Consider the following 26,701-nt stretch of genomic DNA (forward strand, 5'->3'; position numbering starts at 1 on the left):
CTCAAATTTAAAGCGCTGATTCTTGGCATTAATAAGCTGCACATTATTAATAGTAACAATTTGTATTCAGTGTAATAAATGAATGCCAAATAAATATTCTAATTAGTGGTGTGACGAGACGAGACACGAGATTGGGTTCACGAGATCGAGACGAGTTCTTCAATGAAGAAATAAGACTGAAAAAATAGTCCTTTATTCATTCGAAATTCACAAAATGAAAACCGAGCACTGAAAGGTTTTGCCACAAACTCAAATGACTGGCTTCTCTCCTGTATAACTAACAGTTACAGTTACACTGTTACTTATTCCATATGTATGGTGAAGGGATAGTCTCTTCACTCAGAGAACCTCTGCAAAAGTAAACTCGGAGTCAACTTTGGAGAACGGCCAGGGGATTTTCTATGCTAATTTGAAGGCTGCTGCTCTACATTTGTGTACTGATATCGCGAGACACTTTTTACCTCGACGAGAAATCTCGTCACGTTTAATCTCGCGAGATCTGGTGAGGACAATATCTCGTCACACCTCTAATTCTTATATGAAATAATATCAATTAAAAATTGCTATTTGTAACTTCAAAGATCCTACAGTCATTGACAGATTATGAGACAATGGGCCCCTGGATACAGACATGTACAAGGTCCCCAACCCTCCTACACAGGAACAAGACCCCCTGACTGAAAGAGACACACAATTACTATAAATGAAACCGATACTTTCCCTTTGTATTAGGTTTGTGTCTCTTTGTGTTGTTGTGGTGAGTCTTATTTCAGTCATTTTGAGTCTCTTTGTGGTCTTTTTCCATCTCTTTATACTTCTCTTTTTAGTCCATTTGAGTCTTGTTTTAGTCATATTGAGTCTCCTTTTGGGTCATTTTGCATCTCTTTTCAGTTTTTTTTGCATCTCTTTGTGGTTGTTGTACATGTTGTAGTTGTTGAGCATTTCTCTCCCACAAGAAATGGCCGGCACCCAGTAGGCCCGTTCATTAATCCACCCATGACACTTACAAGCCAACTTCTTATCACTTTTCTGAGTCTGGTATGGGGGTCACCAGAAGTAGCCAATCAGATTCCAGGGGGGCAGTGCTGCAGCAGATGTTTGTCAGTAGCATCCCGTCTCTGAAGCAGTAGTGCGTGCACATTGCAGAAGTGTTGTTAAGACTTAACACTGCAGAGCCTCTTATAGAATTGTTTGTATCGTTTTGCACGTAAGCAGGTGTTAGTTCCCTATTTGTACATTTCTTTGAAATGCTGTGCGAGTCAGTTTTTTGAAATTTTTTTGTCATAAAAACACGTATGATTCTTCCAATAAAACACATCGTCCAGGATCCAAACTCGGATGTTGTTTCCTCTGATGTCTTGTGTTTCCTTGCTATTAGGAAGTGTTGCTGATGACCTTCCTTTTTCGTAGAGACACCAGGTCATAAAACGGGTCTTTGGTGATGCTTGCCCTGAAAGAGAAGATTAAGATTCAGTTTGAAACAAATAGTAGTAGTTTTGCCTGTTGTTTGTCACCCCAGTGACCAATTCCCCAGTACTGTAGTCATTGTCAGTGCTACCGTAGTCTCGCATTGCCAGACCTTCCTGGCAATGCAAGGGTCAAGGGCAAGGGTCTGGCTAGTCCGCACAGCATTCCGGGATGGGAGAAAAACGTGCTCTGGTTTATTGGCTTTTCTTTAAACTAATCCAATCGTGGGCGGCGCTAGGCACAGAGCAGAGCCATGGTGCCTCTGCAAAATAGCCTCAGGAAAGAACTTGTTTCGGTGTACGTTCAAAAGTTGTTTTAGTCATGCAACAGAAAACTCAGATTGGACAGATAGTCTAGCTAGTTGTCTGGATTTACCCTGCAGAGATCTGAGGAGCAGTTAACCATCGTCCTCATAAATTAAGTTAAAAATTACAACACAAAGAAAGCGGAAGGTAACAGTCTTCCGGCCGAAAAGAGTGAAATCTGGCGGATTTTCCGGCAGGAGCGGAGCAATCCCAGAAGTGGAACGTCGTGGATATAGACTAGTGCTGCGGTAGCTAGGGCTGCAACTAATTGTTTTCATTAATGATTCATCTGTTGATTATTTTTCACTTAATCAATTAATGGCTGAGTCCGTAAAATGTTAGAAAGTACTGAAAAATGCCACAATTTCTAAATTAATAAATCAAATTTGCTAAACTAAGATGGTGAACATATTATAACATACTATATTATTATAACATATATGTAACATCAACATTATACCTGCTTAGCTCTGTCACTGTGAACATGTGGCTTAAAGCACCTCTGTGCCTTAGTACAGCTTCACAGAGATTGATGCCACTCTCATGTTTGTTCGATAGGAAGCTACAGCCAGCAGGCAGTTATCTTAGCTTAGCATAAACACTGGAAACACTGGTCCAAATGTAACTAAACACCCACCTTTAAATTTCACCAATTAACCCATTATATCTCGTTTGTTTAATATGTAGGCCTACATACCTGATTTGTATAAAAATGACAAGAGAACGTTTATGTATCTGAGTGTATTTCTTGGCTCTGAGCAGTTGCTGGGCAACCAGCTGAGACTCCAAACCCAGACCTGGAGGTCAGCTGATTTTTATCCTGACAGACTTTGCTGCTTGTTTGAACTCTTTGTGATCACGTGTTATTCTATCTTAAACCTTGACAAACACGGCTCAGTGGCCTCTCACGTGTTCTCCATCGACGGCTCTCACCTGATCGCTCCTATCCAGGCGTCCCGTTCTTCTGCACTGGCTGCACTGAGCTTATAAGACTGGTGTTTACCCTGCACCACTCTGCCTTTGTTCTCCGTCTTGCAGGCTTTGATTTTTTGTCCTTTGGGGTTATATAACTCCAGACAATACTGTTCAAACACACAAGCAGACACACATGTGGCACTGTTAAATGTGCATATGCTTTCTGTTAATTTTATTAGTCTTCTGATAGCCTCGTGACTCACTGTTTGAGCACTTGTGTTAGAAATTCATTCCGCAGCTGCTGTATGATTCATTTTAGCAGATTATTTGTGTGATGAAGCTCAACACTTAAAAATAAAAGATACCCTACCGGTTTGTTTGTGTCTTGTAGCTTCCTGACACACAGATTCTCCAGAGGAATAATCCCAATTGGGTCTTTATCCTGCAGGAAGAGGAGACGGATATTAAATACAGATTTAAACCTTTTGACCATCAGTAGGAAGTTTGACATTTACATATTTTGTTGATGTTAAGTTTTTTTTTTTTGCAGCATAAAGACATATTCTTACTGTGGTGAATTCAAAGTAGTACAAGCAGCTGTCTGTCAAAATGAACCACCTCCTTTTCCAGGTTTTAACTCGTCCACCTTCAACAAGAAAAACAAAAATGTAGGAGGAAAAAAAGGTTTAGTTGTAATCTCCTCTGACAGCCTTTTAGATAACTCAGATTATTGTCTGTGTGGTACAAACTAGAGCTGGGCAATATATCGATAATATATCGATATCGTGATATGAGACTAGATATTGTCTTAGATTTTGGATATCGTAATATGGCATGTGTTGTCTTTTCCTGGTTTTAAAAGCTGCATTACAGTAAAGTGATGTAATTTTCTGAATTTACCAGACTGTTGTAACTGTTCTATTATTTGCCTTTACCCACTTAGTCATTATATCCACATTACTGATGATTATTAATCAAAAATCTCATTGTGTAGATTTTTTATTGAAAGCACCAATAGTCAACCCTACAATATCGTTGCGGTATCGATATCGAGGTATTTGGTCAAAAATATCGTGATATTTGATTTTCTCCATATCGCCCAGCCCTAGTACAAACATCATCATCATCTCACCGATTTTAAGGAGCCAGCCTTCTCTGTCTGGATTAAAAAACGTCAGCGTGAGGTCGTTCCCATCATCCTCTGGAATTTTGAACGGCTCACTGCGGATGCTCGCGTACAGTTTCTAGAAGAGAATGTAGAATATTTTAGTTTTTTAATGTCTGATTTCTTAATGGATTTGAGGCATTTTGCTCAGAAAAAAACAACTAAAGATCCACATTGGGAAAGCCCTGCAGTGACCATTTTACCTACCAGATAGTAAGTTCAAAAATAAACATGGTGACAAGCATTCATGGTCAGAATGCAAATCCAGAAGATTGGAGATAATGAAAGAATAAAAGTACCCCAAAACTCATCTCCAATTTCTCTCTTCTGATGTGTATACAAGGCATTGCGTAACCAAGATGAAAAAGAATTTCGGACCACCTTAACAGATATTTTAGGATTTTTTAAATGTTTTTAGCAGTGATATATTTCAGTGAGGATTTCAAGTTTAGTGTTAGGTATCTGTAAAAAGAGTAAAAAGCAGAAACATAGAAGGGAAACCACAAGGTCTCCCAAAATGGGTATACTCAAGTAAAATGAAATTTAACTATATTTGTGGATTTTGATGATTCAGATTCTCTTCACTTTGACTAATTTCTCTCTTTACTGTAAATAATGACGACAATCATTGTTGTCCCAAAGCTCAAATATATCTCTTTTTTTATTCAATTTTAATGGCAGATTTTTTTTACGGATTTTGAATATTTTGTGTCTTTTGACATTACATTAATTTAGCTGATGCTTTTATCCAAAGCAAACAATGAGGACATTTAACCATGAAGATACCACTCAAAAATTGCAAGAATCATGCGAGAACATAAAATTCCTCAAATAAGCAAAATTGCTTCGAGCTCTACATTTTAGAATGAAGAAAGAGATAAAGGAAGTTTTTGTGTGTGTTTCCATCTTTGCCTTTCTAGTGGCTTTCAGGATGTCGTTCTGTCTGTCTACCACTTTGGTCCAGACTGAAATACCTCAATATCTATCAGATGGATTGCCATGCAATTTAGTACAGACATTCATGTTCCCCAGAGGATGAATATTAATTACATCATCTGACTTTTCCTCTACCCCCACTTTCATTAACTACTAATAATTGGTATCGGTATCTGCCTTGAAAAACCAGTATCGGTCGATCCCTAATTCCCATCAGCCTCAGGTATACTTTGTGTTCCCTGCTAATTAACAAACGTTAGCAGTATTTGAGTGACTGTTTTCTGATTAGTTTAGTGACCAACATGAGTTTATTATGAAATTATTAATAGGACATTATTAAGACACTGGTATTGGTAATAGTAGCAGACCGTGAGCAGCTCTGTGGGTAGGTCCTCCCCGTGGTTGATTCCTCTGTTCATGGAAACAAACCGCTGCAGACTGGGCTTGTCTTTCACGTTGGGGTTGTGGAGACTCGTGTTGAGCATGATGATGGAAAAAGACAGGATGTAGCATGTGTCTGTTACACACACAAACACACACGTACACACACAGAATGCAGAAAACCACAGTTAGTTGTCTTCAGCTGTAAATTGCCCCCATTCAAAATAATATGTATCTGTGAAGGCTGCCTGAGCAAAACCACTTACACTGAACAATCTTTTTACTTTGATCAGTGAAGGAAAGATTATATGTTAATGTGGCTTCACTCTTGCTTTGTGGAAGGAAACAGTGGACAACTTGTCTTTGAGAGGTTTTTATGAAATTAATCTAACAGTAATGAAACCTGGACTGCCCGAGAAAGTGAATCGGGCGAGACACAACGCCTTTGTTGTTTTTGTTACCTGTGGATTGGAAGACCCCTGGGTTACAGTCGCAGTAGCGAGTTGCAAACGCCTCCATCATCCTGTCAATCTTCTGAGCTTCTCCCGGGAGACGAAAGCTCCACAGAAACTGCCTGTAAGACGGCAGAGGTGTCAAAAAAACACACTCATGTAATGTCAAACACATGCTGGTAAGCAGGAGGAGAATTTCTACATCGGACTAAACCAGACTAAAGGTAAAAACTGCTGCAAACATTTCATGCTGACTTTCAAAGTTATTCCGTGACACAAACCTCAGTGCCTGCACCAGATTCAGGTCTGAGAATTCATGCAGGCCCACAAACGCCTTCAGTGTCTGCAGATGCATTTCCTCCCTGTATGTAAGACAAGAAAATAATAACAATCATCATATCTTTAATGTGAGGGACATTATAAAAAGAAAGGTCAATAAATAAACAAGAACAAAAGTGGGGATCAGACAGTTTGAAAACAGTGAAATGGAAAAACGGAGCTAAAGATATAGATATGATCCTCTCCAAGCTGACTAAAGTCTCTCCGTTCTATCAGAGGTTCTCCATTTTTTATCAGGCAAGGAACCCTTACAAGATACAAAGGACCCCCCTCATGTATGTCCCTTAAAAATTGACTTAGCTTTATTTCTTTTTTACACTTCTATAGTCTTAGTTATGTGAAAAAACAACACAAGAGAAATGTATTAGAAAGATTTTCAATATGTAATAAACACATTTGCAGATTCTGAGAGGTATACATTTGTTACATTAGAACGTAATCTATTAACTATTATAGCTTATTTGTTGAACTATAAAGCCTTTTGTAAAAAGAAGTAATCACTGCCCTAGATAATAATACAAAGTACTGTGTCACCAAGCTAGATAATTTTTTCCAGATTTCAGGAGAACTGTGATATTTTACATTTTCATGTTGGGCAAAAAGTTGTAAAAAAACAAACAAAAAAGGAGCAAAAAAAACCCCACAATGTTTTCAACTGAAACATAAAAGTAAAAGTATAAAGTCTTCCAAAATCAAATATTTGAGTACCAGAATCAGAAAGGTTCCTGCCAGACTTTGGACCTGAAAAATGTAACATCTGATGTTACACCTGCATTCTACAGCAAGTGACCAGGTATGCACAGGTGTTATAAGGGGTGGTGATGGCGCAGTGGATATGACACATGCCTTTGGTGTGGGAGACATGGCGTCGAATCCCACTGTGATACATCAACCAATGTGTCCCTGAGCAAGACACAACCCCTAGTTGCTCCAGAGGCGTGCAACCTCTGACATATATAGCAATCGTAAGCCGCTTTGGATAAAAGCGTCAGCTAAATGACATGTAATGTAATGTAAAAGATTCTGCATCTTTCACCACTGTCTGTGTTCAGCGATGGAGGCGGTTTGCTTTCAAAGAAGAGATGAGATATATGTGACTGAAATGTTGATTGAGATCTTAGTCAACTGGATCAGATTAAGTTTTGCAGCATTGGAAAACGTTTAGTGAACTTAAACACACATCTGAAAATACAATGTGTGCTGCCTGTAGGGCTGAAACGATGCCTCGAGTAACTCAAATTATTCAATTAGAAATACTCGATGCAAAATTACAAAATGAAGGAAGAGCGCGAAAATAGTGAGGGCCTAAGAGAAGAGACAGGCAAGAGAAAACGACAGAATGTTTGGGATAATTTTAAGCTGCAAAAAAACCCCTATCTTACCACAATGACAGGGCGTCAATGCTACATCATCTCAGTAGAAAACATCCAGTCTACTCATCCATTCTACAGAGAACCCGTAACAAGGTAACTAGTCTCGCTTTGCCAGACCATCCCACACGCTACGAAGGATTACAAGGTAATATATGCTGCTGTTTCACACAACTACAGCATGTTACTTTGCAAATAGAGATGTTTTATAAACAAGCTAAAAAACGAAAGCTGTCGGTTTGTAGTCTAACTGTTTATTAGATTGCTACTAATCTTGAAATTTTGACAAATTCTTGTAAACTTAGCTGCTGCCTGAGACAAACCAGCCCCTCCCCCCTGGAGCGGTTAACCTCATGGCTACTTAATATGCACGTGAATGACGTCATCGGACCATGTGATGTCTGCATGCTTAGTATAAAGGATCTTAGTCTATCTCCTCACTCAGTATTAGCCTTCTGAAAATGTATATCCCTGAAGAGTGTAGTTGAATAGCCCTGCTGTAAGCTTTGTACAGTCACTATCACCTGGGCTTAGTGAACAGCTCTTTTGCATATCCAGTGTAAAGAGCCATAAGGCAAGAAGGAGAAGGGGGCGAAAAAGATTTACATTTGGGCCACCAAAAATTTATTTTTGCCAACAGAATAAGGGGCTTACTGCTTAAAAATATTAGCATCTATCCCTGTTATTGTATGCAATTTAGGCAATACAAATGTAGCTTTTTCCAAAAAAAAAGGAAACCTCTCTTTTGTATAATTTTACTATTGCTGTTACTGATACTGATACTGAAATAATACTGAAATAATCGGTAAAATACTTGACTACTAAAATAATCGATAGCTGCAGCCCTAGCTGCCTGTATATATATGCAGTATATGCAATATTTAATTTTCTGTTATTCAGTGATGGAAAGTAACAAAGTACTGCACTTTGCAGTTTCAGTATTTACAATTGTATGCTACTTTATACAGTAATTCTATTCCACTACATTTATTTGACAGCTTTAGTGACTTTGTACATTAATAGTACTAATAATAAATAATACTGAAATATATTGCATATTAAACCATGCAGCATTTCCCAACCGTTTTGGCTTGTGACTCCACACAAAAAAAGTGTCTAGTCGAGGCATCTTGCCATGTTTCAGATGTCTGTGAGTTGGTATCAGTTCCACCAAAGAGACATGTCCCCTCTAAACTTCTGGCATGCTTTTATTTACAGTAAATAATGTTTGGAGTCCCAAAGAATTAAAATGATCCAATTACTCACAAAAGTCCCCAAAAATATTAAACTGTAATGTAAATGCAGGACTTTGTTTCTTCTTCTTTCCTCTCCCATTAATCACCTTGCAACCCCTCAGATTTATCTAGTGACCCTTTGGAGGGGCCTGACCCCTAGGTTGGGAACCGCTGGACTAAAATAGCTAAGTAATTAACAGTAGCTCCACCTCGAGCAGCTACAACAGTAACATGCTGCTCTCACATTGATGCACCAGTCTTAAACATCTAATAATGTCATATATAATAATAGTCACAGTGAACATTTTATTGCAGATCGAGTACTTTTGATACTTTAAGTACATTTGGCTGATAATACTAAACATTTACTAAGCAGGATTTTGAATGCAGGACTTTGAAATTAAGTATTTCTACATTGTTGCACTGGTACTTTTGCTTAAGGTAAAGGGTTTCTGAGTACTTCTTCCACTGCTGCCGTTGTCTGTTTAGTGATCTAAATGAATTCTTTTGCTTTCTTCCTGCCTCCCTATGAAGACCAGCTTCTTATCCCACCTTGGCATCAGAGTATATTTCAGCCTTGACTTTACTCTCCAAGTAAGTCCAAGTAACATCCACATGTTACTACCCAGATCACTTGTGTGCTAGTCTTGCATTGCCAGACCTACCTCCACAGCGCTGTGAAGTAAGGTCTGGCTACACCACACATACATTCTGGAATAGGAGAAAAAAAAGCTCTGGGTTGTTTGCATTTTTTTAAACCAATCACAATCGTCTTGGGCGGCACTAAGTTCTACACACAGCGACAGTGGCTCTGCAAAATAAGTCTCTGAAAGAACGTGTTCTAGTGGAACATATGCACCCGCAAAAGAAAACGCCACATGAATATTTTTAAAAATACAGTAGCGTGAGCTATTAGAGGGATACATGGTTAAATGTAATTTGCTCTCACCAGTGAATTGCCGTGTGTACTTCATCCACAGCTATCCATGCACCATCAGTCCCAAACGTCCCAGTTTAAGCCGTAAACATATTCTCGGTAAATCTTTACAATCATTTACCGAAAGAACGAAGCAGGACTGCCTTGTTGCACGATCCAAATTTTCTTCAAAACTTGCCATTTTCAGTGTGCAGCTTGCTAGTTTGTTGTTGTTTCCCGTTGTGAAGGGATTTTAAGAGCGGCAACACACAGAGAGCAGAAGGTGAAGGGCAAAGCCTGACATCCGGTGCATGAGCCTTTATCCTGGAAATGTACGTCCGTTGAGCCAGACTACTTTTGTGCATACTGTACCTTTCTCCCAAGAAGTTGCCGATGGCGGTCTTGTTCAGTCCCTCCTCTTTGTAAAGAAACTCGGCCACCGACTCTGCTCGCCATTCCAGGAGGTCATTTTCAACCAGGTAATGGACACCCTGAAGGAAGAAGGAGGGCAGGAGTCAGATTTGTAAAGTATTTGGAAACCAGAGGGGTATTACACAAAACCAGGATAAGGGATTAAGCCGGGATATTCCAGTTATCCTGGATGAATTTAGCCTTGACTTGGTTGCACAAACGCAGAGGCACCTAAATTACTATGGCGATTTATTCTGTGCAGCTAGCCTGCTCCTGACCAAGCTAACAGCCAGGATTTATTAATCCTGGAGCCTTTTCTGTTCACTCAGCAGTGGGTATACCTTATTATTATTAGCCTGCATTAAAATACAACATGTACATATTGCATTCAGTTAAGCACTATTATTATTTAAAGTTGTGACCATTATTTTTATAATTATTCATGTGACAGTCATTGTTACAATTATATTGCTGTATGAAAACTGCTTCATATTGTTGTTAGAAGTTTGGTGAATATGTTATGGCAGTTGACAGAGATGATTAGAAAAGGCTGATACAGTGAAGGGAAATGTGTTTTAAATGAAGTCAGTGATGAAGGACAATATATAAAGTGCTATACACGTGTTAGTGGATCTAACAATGGCAGACCAATACACCTTAATTATTTTAGATGATTTATTTCTTTTTGTATTCTTTAACAAAGGATCATGTATGTTCCTCTTCCATGTGCGTTCAATTTGGCATTCTTAGCACACAATGTGTGTTCTCTCCAGTGAACTGCAATTTGGGAGGATTGTACAATTATAAAAACCTATCCTTATTGTACAATCCTCCTTAATTATAGTCTTAGTTTACTGGACCAGTAACTATATAGTGTTTTAGGCTAATGTACATTCATGTAAGGAGGAAGCAAAGCATATAATATGTAAAGATGGAAACTCTGCCTCAGTAAAAAAACAAAAACAGTGAGAAAAAGTGTAACCCACTCAAAAATAGCCTACAAACAGGATTAGGTTATTTCTAGTTTAATATCTAATTCCTTGATTACTTGTAGTTATGTTTTCTCTGCACACCATATTTGTCCAGTAGGTGGCAGTGGTGGCGCTGCATAGAGGGGGAAACTGCTACACTGATTCTTAGAGATAAGAAGAAAATCGGGAACAGCAGAACGATAGCAAAGAGTATAGAAGTAACTTCATAATCATAAGTTACTTCTATACTCTTTGATGATAGTACACTGAGTAAAAGAAGTTAAAAAATAACATTTAAGAGCTAGTTAAAAGGTGAGTGTTTTACACGTGTTCGTCATTTGTGTTACTAGCAAACATAGCGTGATAGATGTGTTTACTGAGTGAAGCACATGAATTTATCTCTATTTTTCTATTTTGCTGTTAATTCAGTTGTTTAATGCATTGCGTGAAACTGTGTACTGTATAAGTTAAAAAAACAAAAAAAACAATCGGAGTTGCACATGAGTTTAATTATTTGAAGTGCTATTCTATGCTATGTTGAAGCTATGTTACTACATGGTATGCTAGTGCTTGAGTTCCATGTATGTAGTGAATGCAAAGATTGAAAATAAGAATTTAAGCTACTACAGTTCACGAATAAGTTATATTCCCAGATCTGGTAAAGTTATTGAGAGAGTAATTGAATATTGCCCTGCTCTGCAGTTTTTTTTTGTTTTTTTTTGGATGCATGATTTGAGAGAGAGAGTTCCATTGGACAAATTCGCCATTGGACACGCGAGGCAGAAGAGCAGAGGGCGTGGCTGATCATCTTGCCTGCAACACGGACTGCTTCTACTCACCATTTCTTCATTGCATCGTACAGATAAGCGCAAGATCTCACCTCACTTTAAAAAACAACATACTACCCGGGTAACTGCACTTTGGGTTATTATTTTGGGCTCTGAGGTCATTTTATTTTCTGTTTTTCTCAACTTATATGGAAAAAGGTTGAAAACTAAGAGAAATACTGATTCTCACAACTAAAAGGACATTACAAAAGAAAAGAGAATCAAGGTCATACTGTAAACTATTTTGGTATTTTTATTTCTCTCTCTTCTTTTGAAAAGTTCCTTAGAAAGGCAGCACTTCACCTTACATTATAATAAGTGCCCCTTACAAAAGTGTGGCAGAAGCGGACCGACTTTTAAGACAAAGAGTACAACTGTTCGTTTGTGCAAATAATTAGCCTGAATGGTATGGTGGTTTCAATCCAGAGCAGTGGTCAGTTAATGTATATTCTTAGGCTACTTCAGTTGATCCGCGATCATCTGCCACGCTTTCTCTGGCGCTGTTTCATTACAGCGGCCGTGTTTCTTTTTTACAAATAATGTTTCACGTTGTCATACTTCCACAAGAAGCTGCTGCTCACTCTGTGTAAAGTATATGCACAACGTGTATTCTCAATTTTAGCATCAGTAAATCTGTTATCGACCTTGCGGTCTGTTAAGATAAGCTGTGAACGTGCATCTATCCGAATTACTTCATCCTGGCTCGACCTAGTCGCTCCTCCTCAGCCTGGCTTGGCCATCATGAAACGCACCAAGCCAGGCTGTACAGATTAGACTAGGTCAAGCCTCGCTTTATCGGTTATCCTGGATTAATACATTCTACTTTTGTGCATGCAAATCAGTAATGTCCATGTTTACACACAAAAACTTGTGTTTTATGTAGTGTAGAGTGGTTGTTAAAGCTATAGTGCGTAGTCTGTCTCCCCCATGAGGAATTCTAAGTAATGACAACAAAACTGTCGGCCGTCCACAAGATACAAGCCGTCCGTGATCACGCACCACCCCCACCCCTGCTCCACACAGTTGCTAGTACACAAGGAGAACACGGAGAATTAAAAAAAGCATGATGGACTCTTCAGAAGAGGTAATTGTCTTCCCTCGAGTTTCTACGTGCGAAAGTCACCAGACGACACTAGTTTCTGAACATAGCCATGCTGAGAAATACAGAGAGTTTTGTGGAGCTGATAGTCTTGATTGATTAGTTTTGTAGCAACTCATTTTGGAATGGCTTACGGACGTTCATTAATATCAAAAAGGTACACACTAAAGCTTTAAGGGTTCAATCTGGCCCATTTGGCTTTGATTAAAGTTTAAATGGTCAGTCATTTAATCAAAGGTTTTATATGTGTGTTTCAACTTACAGGACAGGAATAAGTACCACAGCAAGCTTTCATGCCAAAGCTTGCTGTGGCAAAGCTAAATTATTATCAGCACTGCTACACGTCATATCACAAATCAAGAAAGTTTTCTTCTTCTCCTTTTGAGTCACTGTCGTCATTTCTCACTAGAGAAAGAAGATGAGAAAGGTTGAATAAATATTGCATGCTGTAATTTCTAAATCTCAACAAATGTTCAGAACCAGAACTTCAAAAGATGACCCTTTCTTCTGAGTGTGTACTCCGGCTGAGTAGTTCTTCAAGTCAATTGCACTTAAAGATACCTTTAACCCCAATAAGTCTTAAAACTTCTCATCCTCCCACGCGTACATGTCCTCAGGCCTGAGCTCAGAGCGGTCACAAGCCGAGGGACTCAGTTTTGAACAGAGGACGCAAAGAGGAAGCAAACGAAAAAGACGGAGGTCGCTGTGATGAAGTGTCGCTTCTGCGCCACTTCAGGGAACAGGATGTGGTTTTTCTCGCTATTCAGTCATCCTCTGCATCTGTGCACAGTTTGCATTTCTGCATATCTCTCACACACACACACACACACACACACACACACACACACACACACACACACACACACACACACTGAAATCCACATCCGCTCTGTGTGGAGTTAAATTCGCTGTCATCTGGCTGTTGACCTTCAGATCCAGAGGAACTGAAGTCAGTGAAAGTACACCTAGTAATTACACCTAGTGTACCTTTACTGGGACTCAGAATAACATTGTGTTTGCACTTAAAGCCTTTAAATCAAATGGCATGTAGCAAGTCTGAACCAAAGATGATGTTACACACTTAGAAATCTCTATAAAGTACTGTGTTCAGGTATGCAGGCGACCAAATTAAGTGCTGTGTTGGTCAGGTGCACAAACACTGTATGCAGCAGGTCATACTGAATTCTGCTAAAATGGCAAATGGAAAAAAATGCCTTGCCTGTTAGAGTTTTAAGACACACCTAAAACATGTTATACCGTCAGAGCAAGAAATCAACTATCCATTAAATTCTATTTTTCCTGTTTATAAACCCAAAAATACAATGTAAACTCACGTTTTTGGGGTCCATGTTGAATTTCTTTTTCCCTCGTATGAATCTCCTGTTCCTCACATCATTTTTACTACAACAAAAGAAAACAAATTTTCATTATAAATTAACATACTGCATAGACTTTTTAAATAATAAGTTTGTATTTATTTCAATAACAAATTAAATGACAAAAAACAAATGTTCAAACTGCGCTGTTTCTTTTTTTGTTTTAAAAAGAAAGCAGAAAAGAAGGAAAAGAAAGCAAATTGGACAATTTACTTGTATTATATTTATATACTGTATACTACATATGCAAACTGTTTTCGCTTTGTCTCATGTACAATCGGTTTTCTTTACATACTGTATGTTTGGATTACATGCAATAATAAAGAAACGTCAAACTCCAAACATTCAAGTTACTGAGGCTCAAAATGACATCATCAGAGTTAGGGCTGTGACGATAATCACATCACCGCAATACCGGTGCACCGCATATTTTTTATTTATTTTTTTTACTTTTTGCTTGCGGAAGTTACAGGAGCACAGATATTGTGTGATATGAAATATAATGAAAGCAATAATCATTGTGTAGTTATCCTCATCGACGAAGAGTTTATGGAGAGAAAAAAAACTTAAGTTGCCCGTCACTTCAGTTTTGCACATGAGGATGGACAGTCCATTGAGCTGAGGTGGACGTGGACACATTAATGTTAACGCTGCAGTGTTTACCATTGCACATTAGCCTAGCAGCTAGCGGAGTTTCCTTCTGCTTATAGCTTAAGCCCAACAAAATCGCACGGTTCAATCTCAGCCTGTATGCACGTTTTGTAACCTAAACAGAGCAGCTTATACTGGTTATATTAGAGAGAGCAACAAATTAGTGGACTGCTGAGTCGCCCTCTCTGCTCTCTGTCTGCTCAGCTGCTAAGACCGCTATGCTGCGAAGCGTCTGCCCTCGGCATTGTTGGGAAACTTTTTTTTTTCTTTTTACTTTATTGACAATAGAGCTTTCTGAACTGTCTGTGGAATAGATCAACGGAGAGGAGAGAAAGCAGAGTGGCCGTAAATGACAGCAAAACACAGTAAAGACTCATATTGAGCTGAAATGGAAACACTGTGCTAAGGGTTAAGCCGATGTTTTTCGGGGGTAACGGCATTTACTTTACCAGCGGTATTGACAACAAATAAAGCCACTGTGTCTTGAGAAGCTCTTGTTGTTTTATTGTTCACTTTTAACTCACTTGACATCAACTTTGCTATCTCTTTTTCCTCTCTCCTCCTCACAGAGGCACTCATACGCTACTCTCCGTTACCGCTCGCTCTCCTTGCGCGACCACACGGGCACTGACGTCACTAACTTAAGGCACCCTGCCATTCTTACTCTAACTTATGCTAGTCTCGTAAGGGGGTTGTGGTTAACCACCAGCGATAAGAAAAATACTATACCGTCATAGCCCTAATCAGAGTATTTATTTTACCTGGCCCATAGTTTAAATCAGTGGTCTTCAATGTTTTTTAAGCCAAGGACCCCTTAACTGAAAGAGAGATGGAGCAGGGACCCCCTACTACACATATTGTATAAAATTAACCTGCATATTAAACTAGGCCTACACTAATGTGTAGGGCGTCCTCAAGCCCTTATACATAGTGCATAGAACACTAAGCTATTCAAATAATAATTGTTGGCATAATTTTATATGTGGCAGAGTGAATCCTTAGGATGAACTGTATCTGTGGATGGCTACCTCCGTGACTACATCACCTATAGGCCTGTAAGCTATCATCAATGTTTTTTTTTCACAAATAGGCTGATTTATATTAGCTAATAATATATTGGATTCATGTTCATTCTTTTTGAATTGCCCCTCTGTGACAAATAGTTATTTGAATTGAATGTTTAGACATTTACATTTTTGAAAAATCTTTCAAAGAATTAACAATAATTTGGTGGCCCTCCTGCAGTGACTCTGAGGACCCCCTAGGGGTCCCAGACCCCCTGTTGAAGATCTCAGGCTTAAATTATTTAAATGCTAATGCTACGAAACAGCATATTGAAGCTTAGGGTATTTGGTATTTCAACTTAATAAAGATGACTTAATGATTAATCAATAATCAAAATGGTCATCAAATCATTTTCTGTCAATCAATGAACTTCTAAAATAAACCTTTCAGACCATTTCCTCCATGATTCGATAGGGTGTATTTTATGAACTAGTGGGTGTTGGGGGTTTTAGGGTGGGGGCAGCAGTACTGAGAAACTGTGGTTATCATGCCAGTAACACAGTTACAGCAAAATGCAGTGTCATACCACTGACATACTGTAATATTATTTCCACCTACTGAAAACAGTGGCAAAAGTAACAGGAAGTCCAAACGTGTAGTTAGACGACCACATGCACTTATTCTCAATATATCACAAGACTTTCTTTACAATTTCTGTCACAGTGCTCAGTAACTGCTTGTTCCGCTCAGATCTCCAGTATGATACACTTTAACCTCCGTAGATCTAGACATCAGTGATGACCACCTAGGGGTGCTTGTATCCTAGGAGGTAGGCTACTTCTGCAGTTACTTGGGGATACGTGGAAATATTGTGAATAGATCAACTCATTTAAAAATAAAATACAATTACAATTTGAATAACAAAATCCACTTATTGAGTCAGCTGGAACTGCTGAACAATGTGTTGAGAGTGCATGAAATAGTTAAAAAATAGTTAGCAAGCGATCAAGCAGATAAGTTGGAAAAAGTGATGGTTGAAATTGATAACTAACGTGGTGATAGACAGTTAAAAAATAATGATAAACAGTTCAAATGGTTAGCCTAAAGTAGTGGATGGCAAAATAGCTAAAAGTCATGGATAGTAGTTGAATTGGTTAGCTAACAGATAAACAGTTTATAGCTTTAAATATTTAGCAAATGGATCAACAGTTGAAATAGTTAACTAAAAGTATTTGATAATCAATTAAAGTGGTTACAGTAGCTAACCGATAAACGTTTGTCATGTTAGCTTAAGTAGTTAGCTTAAAGTAATGAATAAATGGTTGAATTGGCAGCATGGACTTGAATTACTCTGACAGGGCTGTGGGTACAAAAAGGTAGGAAACCACTGCTGTGAAGCACTTTCATGAAGAAAACATCATGGTAAAAAGTTTGAGTAGCAGGTTTAAAGATTAAACTGCAGAGGCAGCATGTAATGGAAACTATTTTGGCTTGTGACTTAAATAAAAATCACAACAAAGCTACGTATGACTTTGTCAAATTGAGCATAACGTGTGGAGGGGGGAGTCTGCTGGTGTCACATAAATACAGAGATGTATAGTAACGAAGTAGAACTACTTCACTACTGTACTTAAGTACTAAAGTACTATTATTTTTTTCTTCTACTCCCACTTTTACTTGAGTACATATTTGTGATGAGTTTAATACTTTTACTCCGATCATTTTTTTTATGTGCTGCATCGTTACTGTTGTGAATTCCTCACGCTATGGAGACTGTAGGTTACAGTCTTTCTTTTATATAGCTCTTTTATATGCATTCTTATATACTGCCTATGGTTACAGTGTGGCTAATTACATACGTTACGTAAGAAATCCCCGAGATTGCCTCGCGTTTCTTTTCATTACAGCAGTCGCCTGTTCAGAAGTCAGAGACGATGTAAGTTTGTACTCTTTCTATTTAGCTATTGCAGCAGATTAAGCTATTACTGAGTTGTTTCAGTCTGCAATGAGTACTGAATGTTAACCGTTTTACCCTGTGATGTGAAGCTGCTAGTTTATCTGTATTTTGCTAGCTTGCTAACTTTCCTCAACATCACACATGCTACTACCTAGTGTGTGATATGTTTTTTAGGGCTTTAATCGTTACTGTGCTGGAGAGGATGTTCATTTTACTTGCACAGTGTGATAATTGTACATTTTATTTCAGTATTTGTTAATAAGTGATTAATGACCCACTGTTATATAAGATAATATTAGTTATAACAGCTGTTACATTAATGTACCTTTTTTGGGTTTATTTCAGAAACTTCCTTCATATATCCAGCAATGTACAGCTTGTGAGTGCCTGTAATGCACCATCTTACTACCAAGTCAAAAGTTGAACTCCAAGAATATGATATTCAAACTTTTGACTGCTTTCTTTAATAACTACATAACACAATACCTGTACTTTTACTTTCAGTACTTGAGTAGTACATTTTAAAATAAACTACTTGCAATACTTAAGTACAAAAAATGTTGAATACTTTAGTACTTCCACTTAAGTGTGGTGCTTAAAGAGCACTTCAACTTCTACTCAAGTCACTTTTTTGATAGAGTACTTGCACTTTTACTCAAGTATGGGTCTCTAGTACTTTATACATGACTGCATAAATAAGAGGCCAAGGCCTTGCTGACACATAGAAGCTGCTTTAAAAAAAATTGCTCATATACTCACTTCTGCTCCTTTGGTTCAGGGCTGTGGATTTCTGGCATGACGTGATTAATCTCCATTCTCAGCTTCTGAGAGAGAGGGAGTTGAGAAAGAAGAGCGGTGATGTAAGTTTGGTACCAAGGTTTGTCATTACATCACATATAGCCGTAGACTCAATGGTAGATTACTCAGGCCCCAACCTTCAAATGCCTTCATATCTCAATTAAAAGATGGTGAATGAAACACCTTTGTGTGCTGTCAAAAGCTCTGCTGAGGCCTCCAGGAGTGGGTGCATTCAGAAGAATAATGAGGGATTTTTATGCAAAACCTTGGAGGGAATATATTCACCACAGTACCTGAATGTCATCCAGCAACTCAAACTTGTGAATCTTGATGCCTTCACCCTGCCCCCTCTCTCCTGGGGGGGGTTTTGGTGGAGCTGTGTGGTGAGAAACAGGCATTAGCACGGACACAAGTACATTTCAGGAAGGTGGCATATACTTGGTGAAGCAGTCAGTAGACATGTAGCACTGTGGACTGTCTTGACAAGCTCCTTCACGCCTATGCTCGCTTTCACAGACCAGCATACATCACTACTTCATTCCTCCACTAGTGAGAGAAGTGGTCATTGAATGAGAGAAGGAAAAGGCTGAAAATAGCTGTGTCTCTTCCTCTTTTTAGTAAATCAGGTTGACTCTGAGTGCATTGGGGCCTTTAAAGAACAATTCATCATAATTTGTGGGTTGGTTTGTACAGGAATTTGCAGCATTATAATAGTGAGATAAATTTTGATTATCGTGTATCACTGGTCTCAAATTATACAAAAACAGAACTGTCAAAAATATAAAATAATAAATAAATAAAATATGAAAAAAATCTGTTCATCAAAGCAAAACATACAAGATACTTAAGTCAATATCAGTGAGTACGTTTACATGCACATAATATTCCGGTCTTTGCCCTAATTCCGAAAAAGACCATATTCCGACTAAGCTGTTTACATGGCTAATGAAAGTGAGTATTCCACTAATTTTCCCGTTTACATGTAGCCGTGCAAAACAGGATCTTTTCATAGTTTACCAGCAGTGGCAGACTTTTTGGACCGTGCGAACACATCTTCCCTCTTTCATTCCAACCAGCTTCTTGAAAAGGTCGACGTAGCGATGTTTGTGCATATCCAAAAACCTGTTGATATCCAGAGGCCCGTACTACGAATCAAGATTTGGCGTTAACGAGGTAACTTCAGGTTCAACCCAAGGTTTTGTTTATCACGACGGTGGATCACTTGTTACCGGGTTAAATCGCCGTGGCAACTTATGCTGAACACCTAACCTACTCTGGAGCAGGTTATGTTGGAGATTAGAGATCAACCGGTGTTAAAGCACCACCTACCGACCAATCAGTACTCGATTGATAACGGCGTCACCTTAGAAGTTCTTAGAAGATCTGGTGGAGCTCGGTGTGCGGAGAGAGAGAGAGAGAGAGAGAGAGGTGCGCTCAGAAAAGTTAAAACATTTAGAGACCGACAACCCCGTTACCATTCCCTGATGGGTATTTTTATGAAAGATATAGATTTTAATGGGAGGGAATTACGTTTAGGCTATTTGTCGGCTTCTTGAGCCGTGTGTTGCCAATGCGCACATCGGTTTGAATTATGTTTTTATATTTTTTATTTTCTCTCACGATCGCTTACCACTGCCAGGGTTGCAACTGAAATAATAGGCGAAAGCAATGACATTTTATGGAAAGCACAAGTGTAATTATGGCCAGATCTTGTGCCTGACTGATGGGGAAGTGATATTGATAAGCGTTGTGATTTACGCATAACAGCGTCAGCTTTTTTGCCAGCTTTCCTCCTGTGTTAGGAAGCAGCGACTGTATTGCGTTTTGCCTGTAAAACCGTATCTGTGTTCTTCAAATGTATGTAGAATTATAGTTTGCTCTTCTAATGTAGAATATCCGGCTCTGGTAGATGTTTGCGATTGGTCATGCTGTGCAAACACCGCCTCTTTTATGTGAACGCGCACGTCGCTGGATTGGGAAACCCTGGATTGATTGAACTAGTTGTTAACCACCGTCGTGACACAGCTTATGTGGGACCGCGGTTGTTAGGTTAGTTAGTCAGGTAACTGAAATAAATCCAGGACATGTTGATCTTGATTCGTAGTAACAGGCCTCTGGTCTTTGAAAATAGTTTAAAAGTAGCTGTGTTTCTCCTTCTTATCGGGTCTGCAGCCTTGCAAACTGTTGGCCTGTTGGTTTGTGTACAGAAACCATAGCAACGCACAGAGCTGACCACAAGCTTGCGGTAAAAACCCCGATTGAGATGCATATTCCGAATGCGCTGTATACATGTCCAAACAATGCCTCTAACACCTGAATAATACCGGAATATCCCACGTCTTAATCGGAAAATGCTATAGGGCTACTTGGAAAAAGGCCTTATTTGAAATATCCAACCGGAATATGCTGTTTACATGACCTGTATCAAATTCGGAATATTGTCATATTCGTAATTATAGTGGAATATTGGTGTGCATGTAAATGTACTGAATGAAGCGTTTGTAACCCACAAAATGCAAAGTGAGTTCTATTCACTAAACCACACAAATGATTTAACTAATAATTTCAATCACCTCACAACAAACTTGGTATTTGTTTTTGAGCAGCAGCTTTCTGTAATAATATAAAGTAATGATTAAAAGGAACAATAATAATAGCGTACCTTTCCCCCAAAGGAAGCTGTCTTTTCTGCGTATAGCCATGTTGTTGATGGTGTAGAGCGACTGACGGCTGTACAGGAAACAAGCTGAGTGTCAGAGTGAAAAAAGAGCCGGCGATGCCATTCGCTGACACTGAAGAGACTCCAAGTTCACTCAACAGTCTGTTGCTACATTTCTGGTGACGTGCACAACAAAATGTTGACATACAGTCTGTTTATGGGGACATTTCTTTAAGAAACACAGATTCATTCATTAGAACCCTACAATTACACAGCACCACTCCTACTATTATTACACGTCTTGTGACAGATACTAGCTCTACAAAAATGACTGCTAATACTGTACTACTATTACTACAAACATGATTAAGTGCCTTACAAAATAATAGGATAAGATATAACAAATATGCATGAAAAGGAAGGCACAAAATAAGAGCCATATTTTATTTTTCTACATCAATAAGGTAGGAATGTAATTGTATTCACCATTTTCCCAATATGCTACAATCACATTGTTCTGTTTTACCACAGTGGTCTGGTAATTTGGCAAATGACAAATGTACTTGGTATTGTATGATAACGACCAAATAACCATGTCATTTGTTTTTTACGAAATGGTCTCAAACTTGTCTTCTTAAGCAGGAAGTAAACAAAACTTAAACAGAGCAGGTCTTCATTCATTTCTAAATATGAGGCCCCACCTAGTGGGTGCTTCACATTTCTTAACACTTTCACAGTGTTGTATAAGGTACAAATCATGGTGTATTATTACATTATCACTTACAGGTGTGTTAGTGCACAAGTAAGGGCAAAAGAATATCATTAGTTTTGGAGTTAGGACCACAAAATGTACAACAATTTTAAACAAATGTAGTTACTTCCATGCGATTGTTAGTTTGGGAAGAAACTAACTTTAAATAGATTTTAGACAATGCAAGTTATCAAACGTGTGTGTATGGGGGAGTTTAGTTCTGTGCAATAAGGCAGATATTTTAAACTTCATGAGTCAAGATCAGTGTGTATTTTAAGTAGGATGTGAGTATTTTGTGTGGCGGATCATCATGTGGCTTTTATTGACTTGATCTGACTTGAAACAAAGGTCACTTACTGTAAGAATAGTGTGAATAATGCTTGATTATAGAATAAACTGTTTTATTTCAGTTTGAATGGACATTTTCAAATTGCACTAACCACTTATAACATATAGCACTTCTTTTACGAATGTGCCAGGCTCTTCACATGAATCTAATCATTTCCTAAAATGAATAAAACCTCACTAAAGCATACTTTTATCTTGTTCACAAAGGAGACACAGTACTATGTAACAGTATATTGAATTATATCAATATTGTGTGTGTGTGTGTGTGTGTGTGTGTGTGTGTGTGTGTGTGTGTGTGTGTGTGTGTGTGTGAACATAATTTTAATTGTGCACCATGTCTTCTCTAACTTACTTTTGTGTTGCTGCAGCACACACTGTGACAAAATGTGAAAAAAAAATGTTACTGACAAACTATTTAAGTACAGAACTGAATATGCCCACCAGAACGAATAGTTCGCAGCTGGATTGTTCTGAGTTGACCGACCCTTTTTAATTAAGCCAACTTCCCCTACTGTCAATCATCAGGAGCATTTGTTAAAAGACTGCTGTCGCCTGTTCTGTCTGACATGCTGTCATCCTTCGTAACGGCTTAAATCATTGTGGTCTTTTGATCATAATGAGGAATGCATTGTTCCCAGAATTTCATATTTAGGAGAATAGTTTGTGATAAGACAGGCTTGCCAGAACATCTATCATCAATGGATTATTGAACAGGCCTACTAGCAACAGGCCCAGGGGTCCAAGGGATCAGGGGGCCCTGGGCCAGGGCCCTTGTCTGAAGTGACTGTTAACATTTCCTGCTGGAAAGTCAATCAAACTACAAAGAGACTAAAAATAACTACAAAGAGACACAAAATGGCTGCAAAGAGATGGAAAACTGCTGCAAAGAGGACCAAATGACCACAAAGATACAAATACATGTAAATGAAAGAGATGCAACTTGACTGCAAAGAGACTAGGGATGCACCGAATCCAGATTTTTGGGGTTCGGCTGAATACCGAATCCACTGGTTAAGATTCTGCCGAATCCAAAACCGAATACCGAATAATACTCCCATCCTCAGTCCATTAACACAGTAAACACATTAATGAAGTAAACAAATGGTTAACACAAGTTTTTAGCTGTGACTGTCCTTCCTTTGCCGTACCTGAAGTTGCTGCATTTTGGCTGCTGTCTGTAGATTCCTTCATGCACAACTCGTATTCTTTCGGATGTTTCATACAAAAATGTTTTAACAGCGGCGATACTGTGTATTGTTTAGGGTCCTTGCCACCACGAGACAAATCGGCATTGCAAATTGTTGTAACTCGACTTGAATCGCCTTCTTTTTCTGCTCACAAGTTCCATTTTCACTTTCTCACAGCCTACTGCATTGAGTGGTCCACCTACGTAAACACCTTCCTGTAATCAACAGCGTCATTACGCCGACCAGCGTAGCGCGCGTAGTGCAAGTGTCAAAAAGCCTAATATTCAGCCGAATCCGAGGCCGAATCCTGGATTCGGTGCATCCCTAAGAGAGACTAAAGTAAGAGATGCAAAACAACCACAAATACACTCAAAATAAGCACAAAGAGACACAAATCGTCTGCAAAGAGACAAATTGACCACAACGAGACTCACTGAGAGACTCAAAACGGCCACTGATAGATGCAAAATGATCACAGAGAGACACCTGTAGGAGGGGTAACATTGTCCCCAGAGGCCAGTTGTCTCACAATCTGCAAAAAGCAAATGTAGCTTTTCTAAGTCTGATGGAAGTGTTGGTAACATTTGAAGGAGAAGTGTAAGACACAGTCCCGTTTTTACCTAGTTTTAAATTCCGTCCTGAGCAATACGATCACAAGTGGACAGCTCTAAGTAAAGGTGTGAATGTACTCGGGACATATTGAGAACACATTGAAATCTAATCCCTCAGACCACATTTGGAGGTGGTCTAGGCCACATATGGCCACATTCGTATAGCAGGGTATATGCATTGCCTATGTGTCCTGTCCACATTAAGGACCCCCTATTCAACTGTGAGCAGAACTAGTACTCATTCAAAGTATTTCTCATGTCACAGAAACTGGAATTTTGGAAGCTATTATCATACTGTCGATGATATTTTTATTCCTGTGCTGCCCGCTCTTATATCCCCGGCTGCAGTCATCACACATTTCTAATGTTTGATTTATGTGAGAGTAACAACTGACATTTATACACACACACAGGGTCAACCGGCCTGTATGCAAATAATTTAGCCTACGTGTTATTTGCATATCGAGCGGAGAAATGAGATCTGATCACAAGTGGTCACTCAGGACACATTTAAAGCCCGCTGGAAACAGCTACTTAGAGCTGTCCACTTGTGATCGGATCAGTCAGAACAAGTTTTAAAACAAGCTGGAAACAAGCCCTGATTACTGCTCTACTCTTTATAAGCCATATATCAGTCAGAGCAAACTAGGGGTGTAACGGTACGTGTATTCGTACCGGACCGTTTCGGTACAGGGCTTTTGGTACGGTGCACGTGTGCACCGAACGGCCGAATGCAATCTTTTGTGTGCGGAACATAGGTCAATTTTCGTGTTTCCACACGAACATATTAAGTGGCAGAAGTCTCCGCGTTCAGCGCAAATCCCGCCCTGCAGCTGATTCTAAAGTTTTCATTGGTCATGTCAATATGTCAATCACAGTACAGATTGCCTACACCAAACACTGATCTCTAAACCTACCCGCCGTCACTGTAACCTAAACCAATGAAATCGACTGCAGGGCGGGATTTCCGCTGAAGTGGTTTGGGGAAAAAAATTTAAATCACACACCGCGTGCTGTACAACAACATACACGGCACGCTTTAGCTCAGCCTCTCGCTAACTAGCGTCATGGCCAATGCAGACAAGCCCATAGACAGTACAGACAAGCCGGAGCCTGAAGAGCCACTCATATCATTAAGGTCTCCTGTTTGGGAACACTTCGGTTTCCCAGTGAAATACGTCAACGGACAAAGACTAGTCGATAAGACGAAAGCAGTGTGCCGACATTGCTCAGTAATGATCGGGTATGTTTCTGGCAACACTTCAAACTTGCTAACGCACTTGAAAAGGCATCACGCGAGTGTGAACATCACTACTACAAGGAAAAAAACGACCGTAATTCAAATGCAGCTCCCGTTGGCATTTAAACAGACCTTTGCTGGTAATTCCGATTGGGCCAACGCAATAACGAAAGCAATTGGTGTTTTTATAGCAGCTGATCTACGACCATACTCGGTTGTTGACAAGCTGGGATTGGTAATGCTGCACTGTAATCCATAGTTATTTATTTATATTTTTCATTATATTTTATTATGTGATATTGGTTTGAGACTAAGAGTATTTTATTTAGTGGAGAACTTTGCAGCAGTAGTTTTCTTATTCTTTTTTTCTTCTTTTCTTATTTCTATTTTATTTATTATATTTTATTAAAAAGTGTTTTAAAAAGTGTAAACAAATTGTTAAAAAAAAAGTTTATAGTAATAAACAACCTGCAGTTTAATGTTTGCATTTCTTTCCCTTACTGTACCGAAAATGAACCGAACCGTGACTTTAAAACCGAGGTACGTACCGAACCGTGATTTTTGCGTACCGTTACTCCCCTAGAGCAAACATAATCACATCTAAAGTGTGTTTCAGCAGCTGTTGTTGATAGTCACACACATCAGCAGCAAGTCACAAGGAAGAAGCATTAACTTTGGACCCGCTGCATAAATCGCAGGTGCACAGTGCGTCGGATGAGAGGGACAATTGTCTGATTATTAAGGGACAATTATCTGACAATTGAGTGATTATTAAGGGGCCATCCATCCCAATTTGTGGCAATTAGAATATCTCCACTTGCAGAAACAAGTGCACTAAGTGTTTTGATTTGTCATCAGGATTCAACAACAGCAACCTACCTTAACCCTTTCTCTGCCCCACATCCACACCTGCCAATCAGACACATTTGTGAAACTTTGGTTTACAACACTCCTCTTTAGCCTCTCAAATGCCCTGGTGTTTCATTCAGTTCCCATAGTAACCTGATATCCATCTATCTGATAAAGTGAGACGTATCTGTATGTATGTATGTGTGTTTGTGTTTGGGGGGAAGGTAACCTGCACGTCACATGGAGACGCCACATGCAGACGCCGCATGCAGAACGCTTTACAACAGCGGGGGGGAATGGGGGGGGCTGTTACCGCCTTTGACTCATTTCCTGCTTCCAACGTTAGCTACATAATTGCCATATAATAAGCCAGACACTATATAGTATTAACTTGCTGTGAGCTGTAGCCTACATTCACTTCTAAACAGAGGCACAACATAACGTAACCTCTGAGATTATTCCTTCACAGCGCTGTGCAAT

General features: G+C 39.1%; 1 protein-coding gene across 2 annotated transcripts; it reads right to left on the reverse strand.

Annotated features, from left to right (window-relative positions):
- Positions 1 to 332: 332 nt before the first annotated feature.
- Positions 333 to 21,416, reverse strand: LOC116063940 (cytohesin-4-like). Of its 2 annotated transcripts, none has more exons than XM_031318964.2 (13): positions 21,239 to 21,416; positions 18,870 to 18,952; positions 18,538 to 18,599; positions 14,124 to 14,190; positions 9,854 to 9,972; positions 5,903 to 5,983; positions 5,631 to 5,743; positions 5,157 to 5,305; positions 3,820 to 3,931; positions 3,257 to 3,333; positions 3,058 to 3,129; positions 2,706 to 2,854; positions 333 to 1,450 (listed from the first exon to the last, which is right to left on the reverse strand). In XM_031318964.2, exons 1-13 carry the CDS (start codon positions 21,276 to 21,278, stop codon positions 1,375 to 1,377), a joined length of 1,200 nt encoding a protein of 399 aa, XP_031174824.1. In that variant the 5' UTR covers positions 21,279 to 21,416; the 3' UTR covers positions 333 to 1,374. The 2 variants fall into 2 exon arrangements, with proteins under 2 accessions (XP_031174824.1, XP_031174823.1); XM_031318963.2 differs by having other exon boundaries at positions 18,538 to 18,602.
- Between the last annotated feature and the right edge of the window lie 5,285 nt (positions 21,417 to 26,701).

The sequence above is a fragment of the Sander lucioperca genome, chromosome 21 (assembly GCF_008315115.2).
Source record: "Sander lucioperca isolate FBNREF2018 chromosome 21, SLUC_FBN_1.2, whole genome shotgun sequence".
Taxonomy (NCBI): Eukaryota; Metazoa; Chordata; class Actinopteri; order Perciformes; family Percidae; genus Sander; species Sander lucioperca.

Excerpts from the sequence above, each read along its gene's own strand:
- LOC116063940 (XM_031318963.2), bottom strand. The coding sequence starts at position 21,278 with ATGGCTATACGCAGAAAAGACAGCTTCCTTTGGGGGAAAG. Across the intron at positions 18,603-18,869 it reads AGTTGCTGGATGACATTCAG|AAGCTGAGAATGGAGATTAA; the intron begins GTACTGTGGTGA and ends CCTCTCTCTCAG. Across the intron at positions 3,334-3,819 it reads AGGCTGGCTCCTTAAAATCG|GTGGACGAGTTAAAACCTGG; the intron begins GTGAGATGATGA and ends TTCTTGTTGAAG.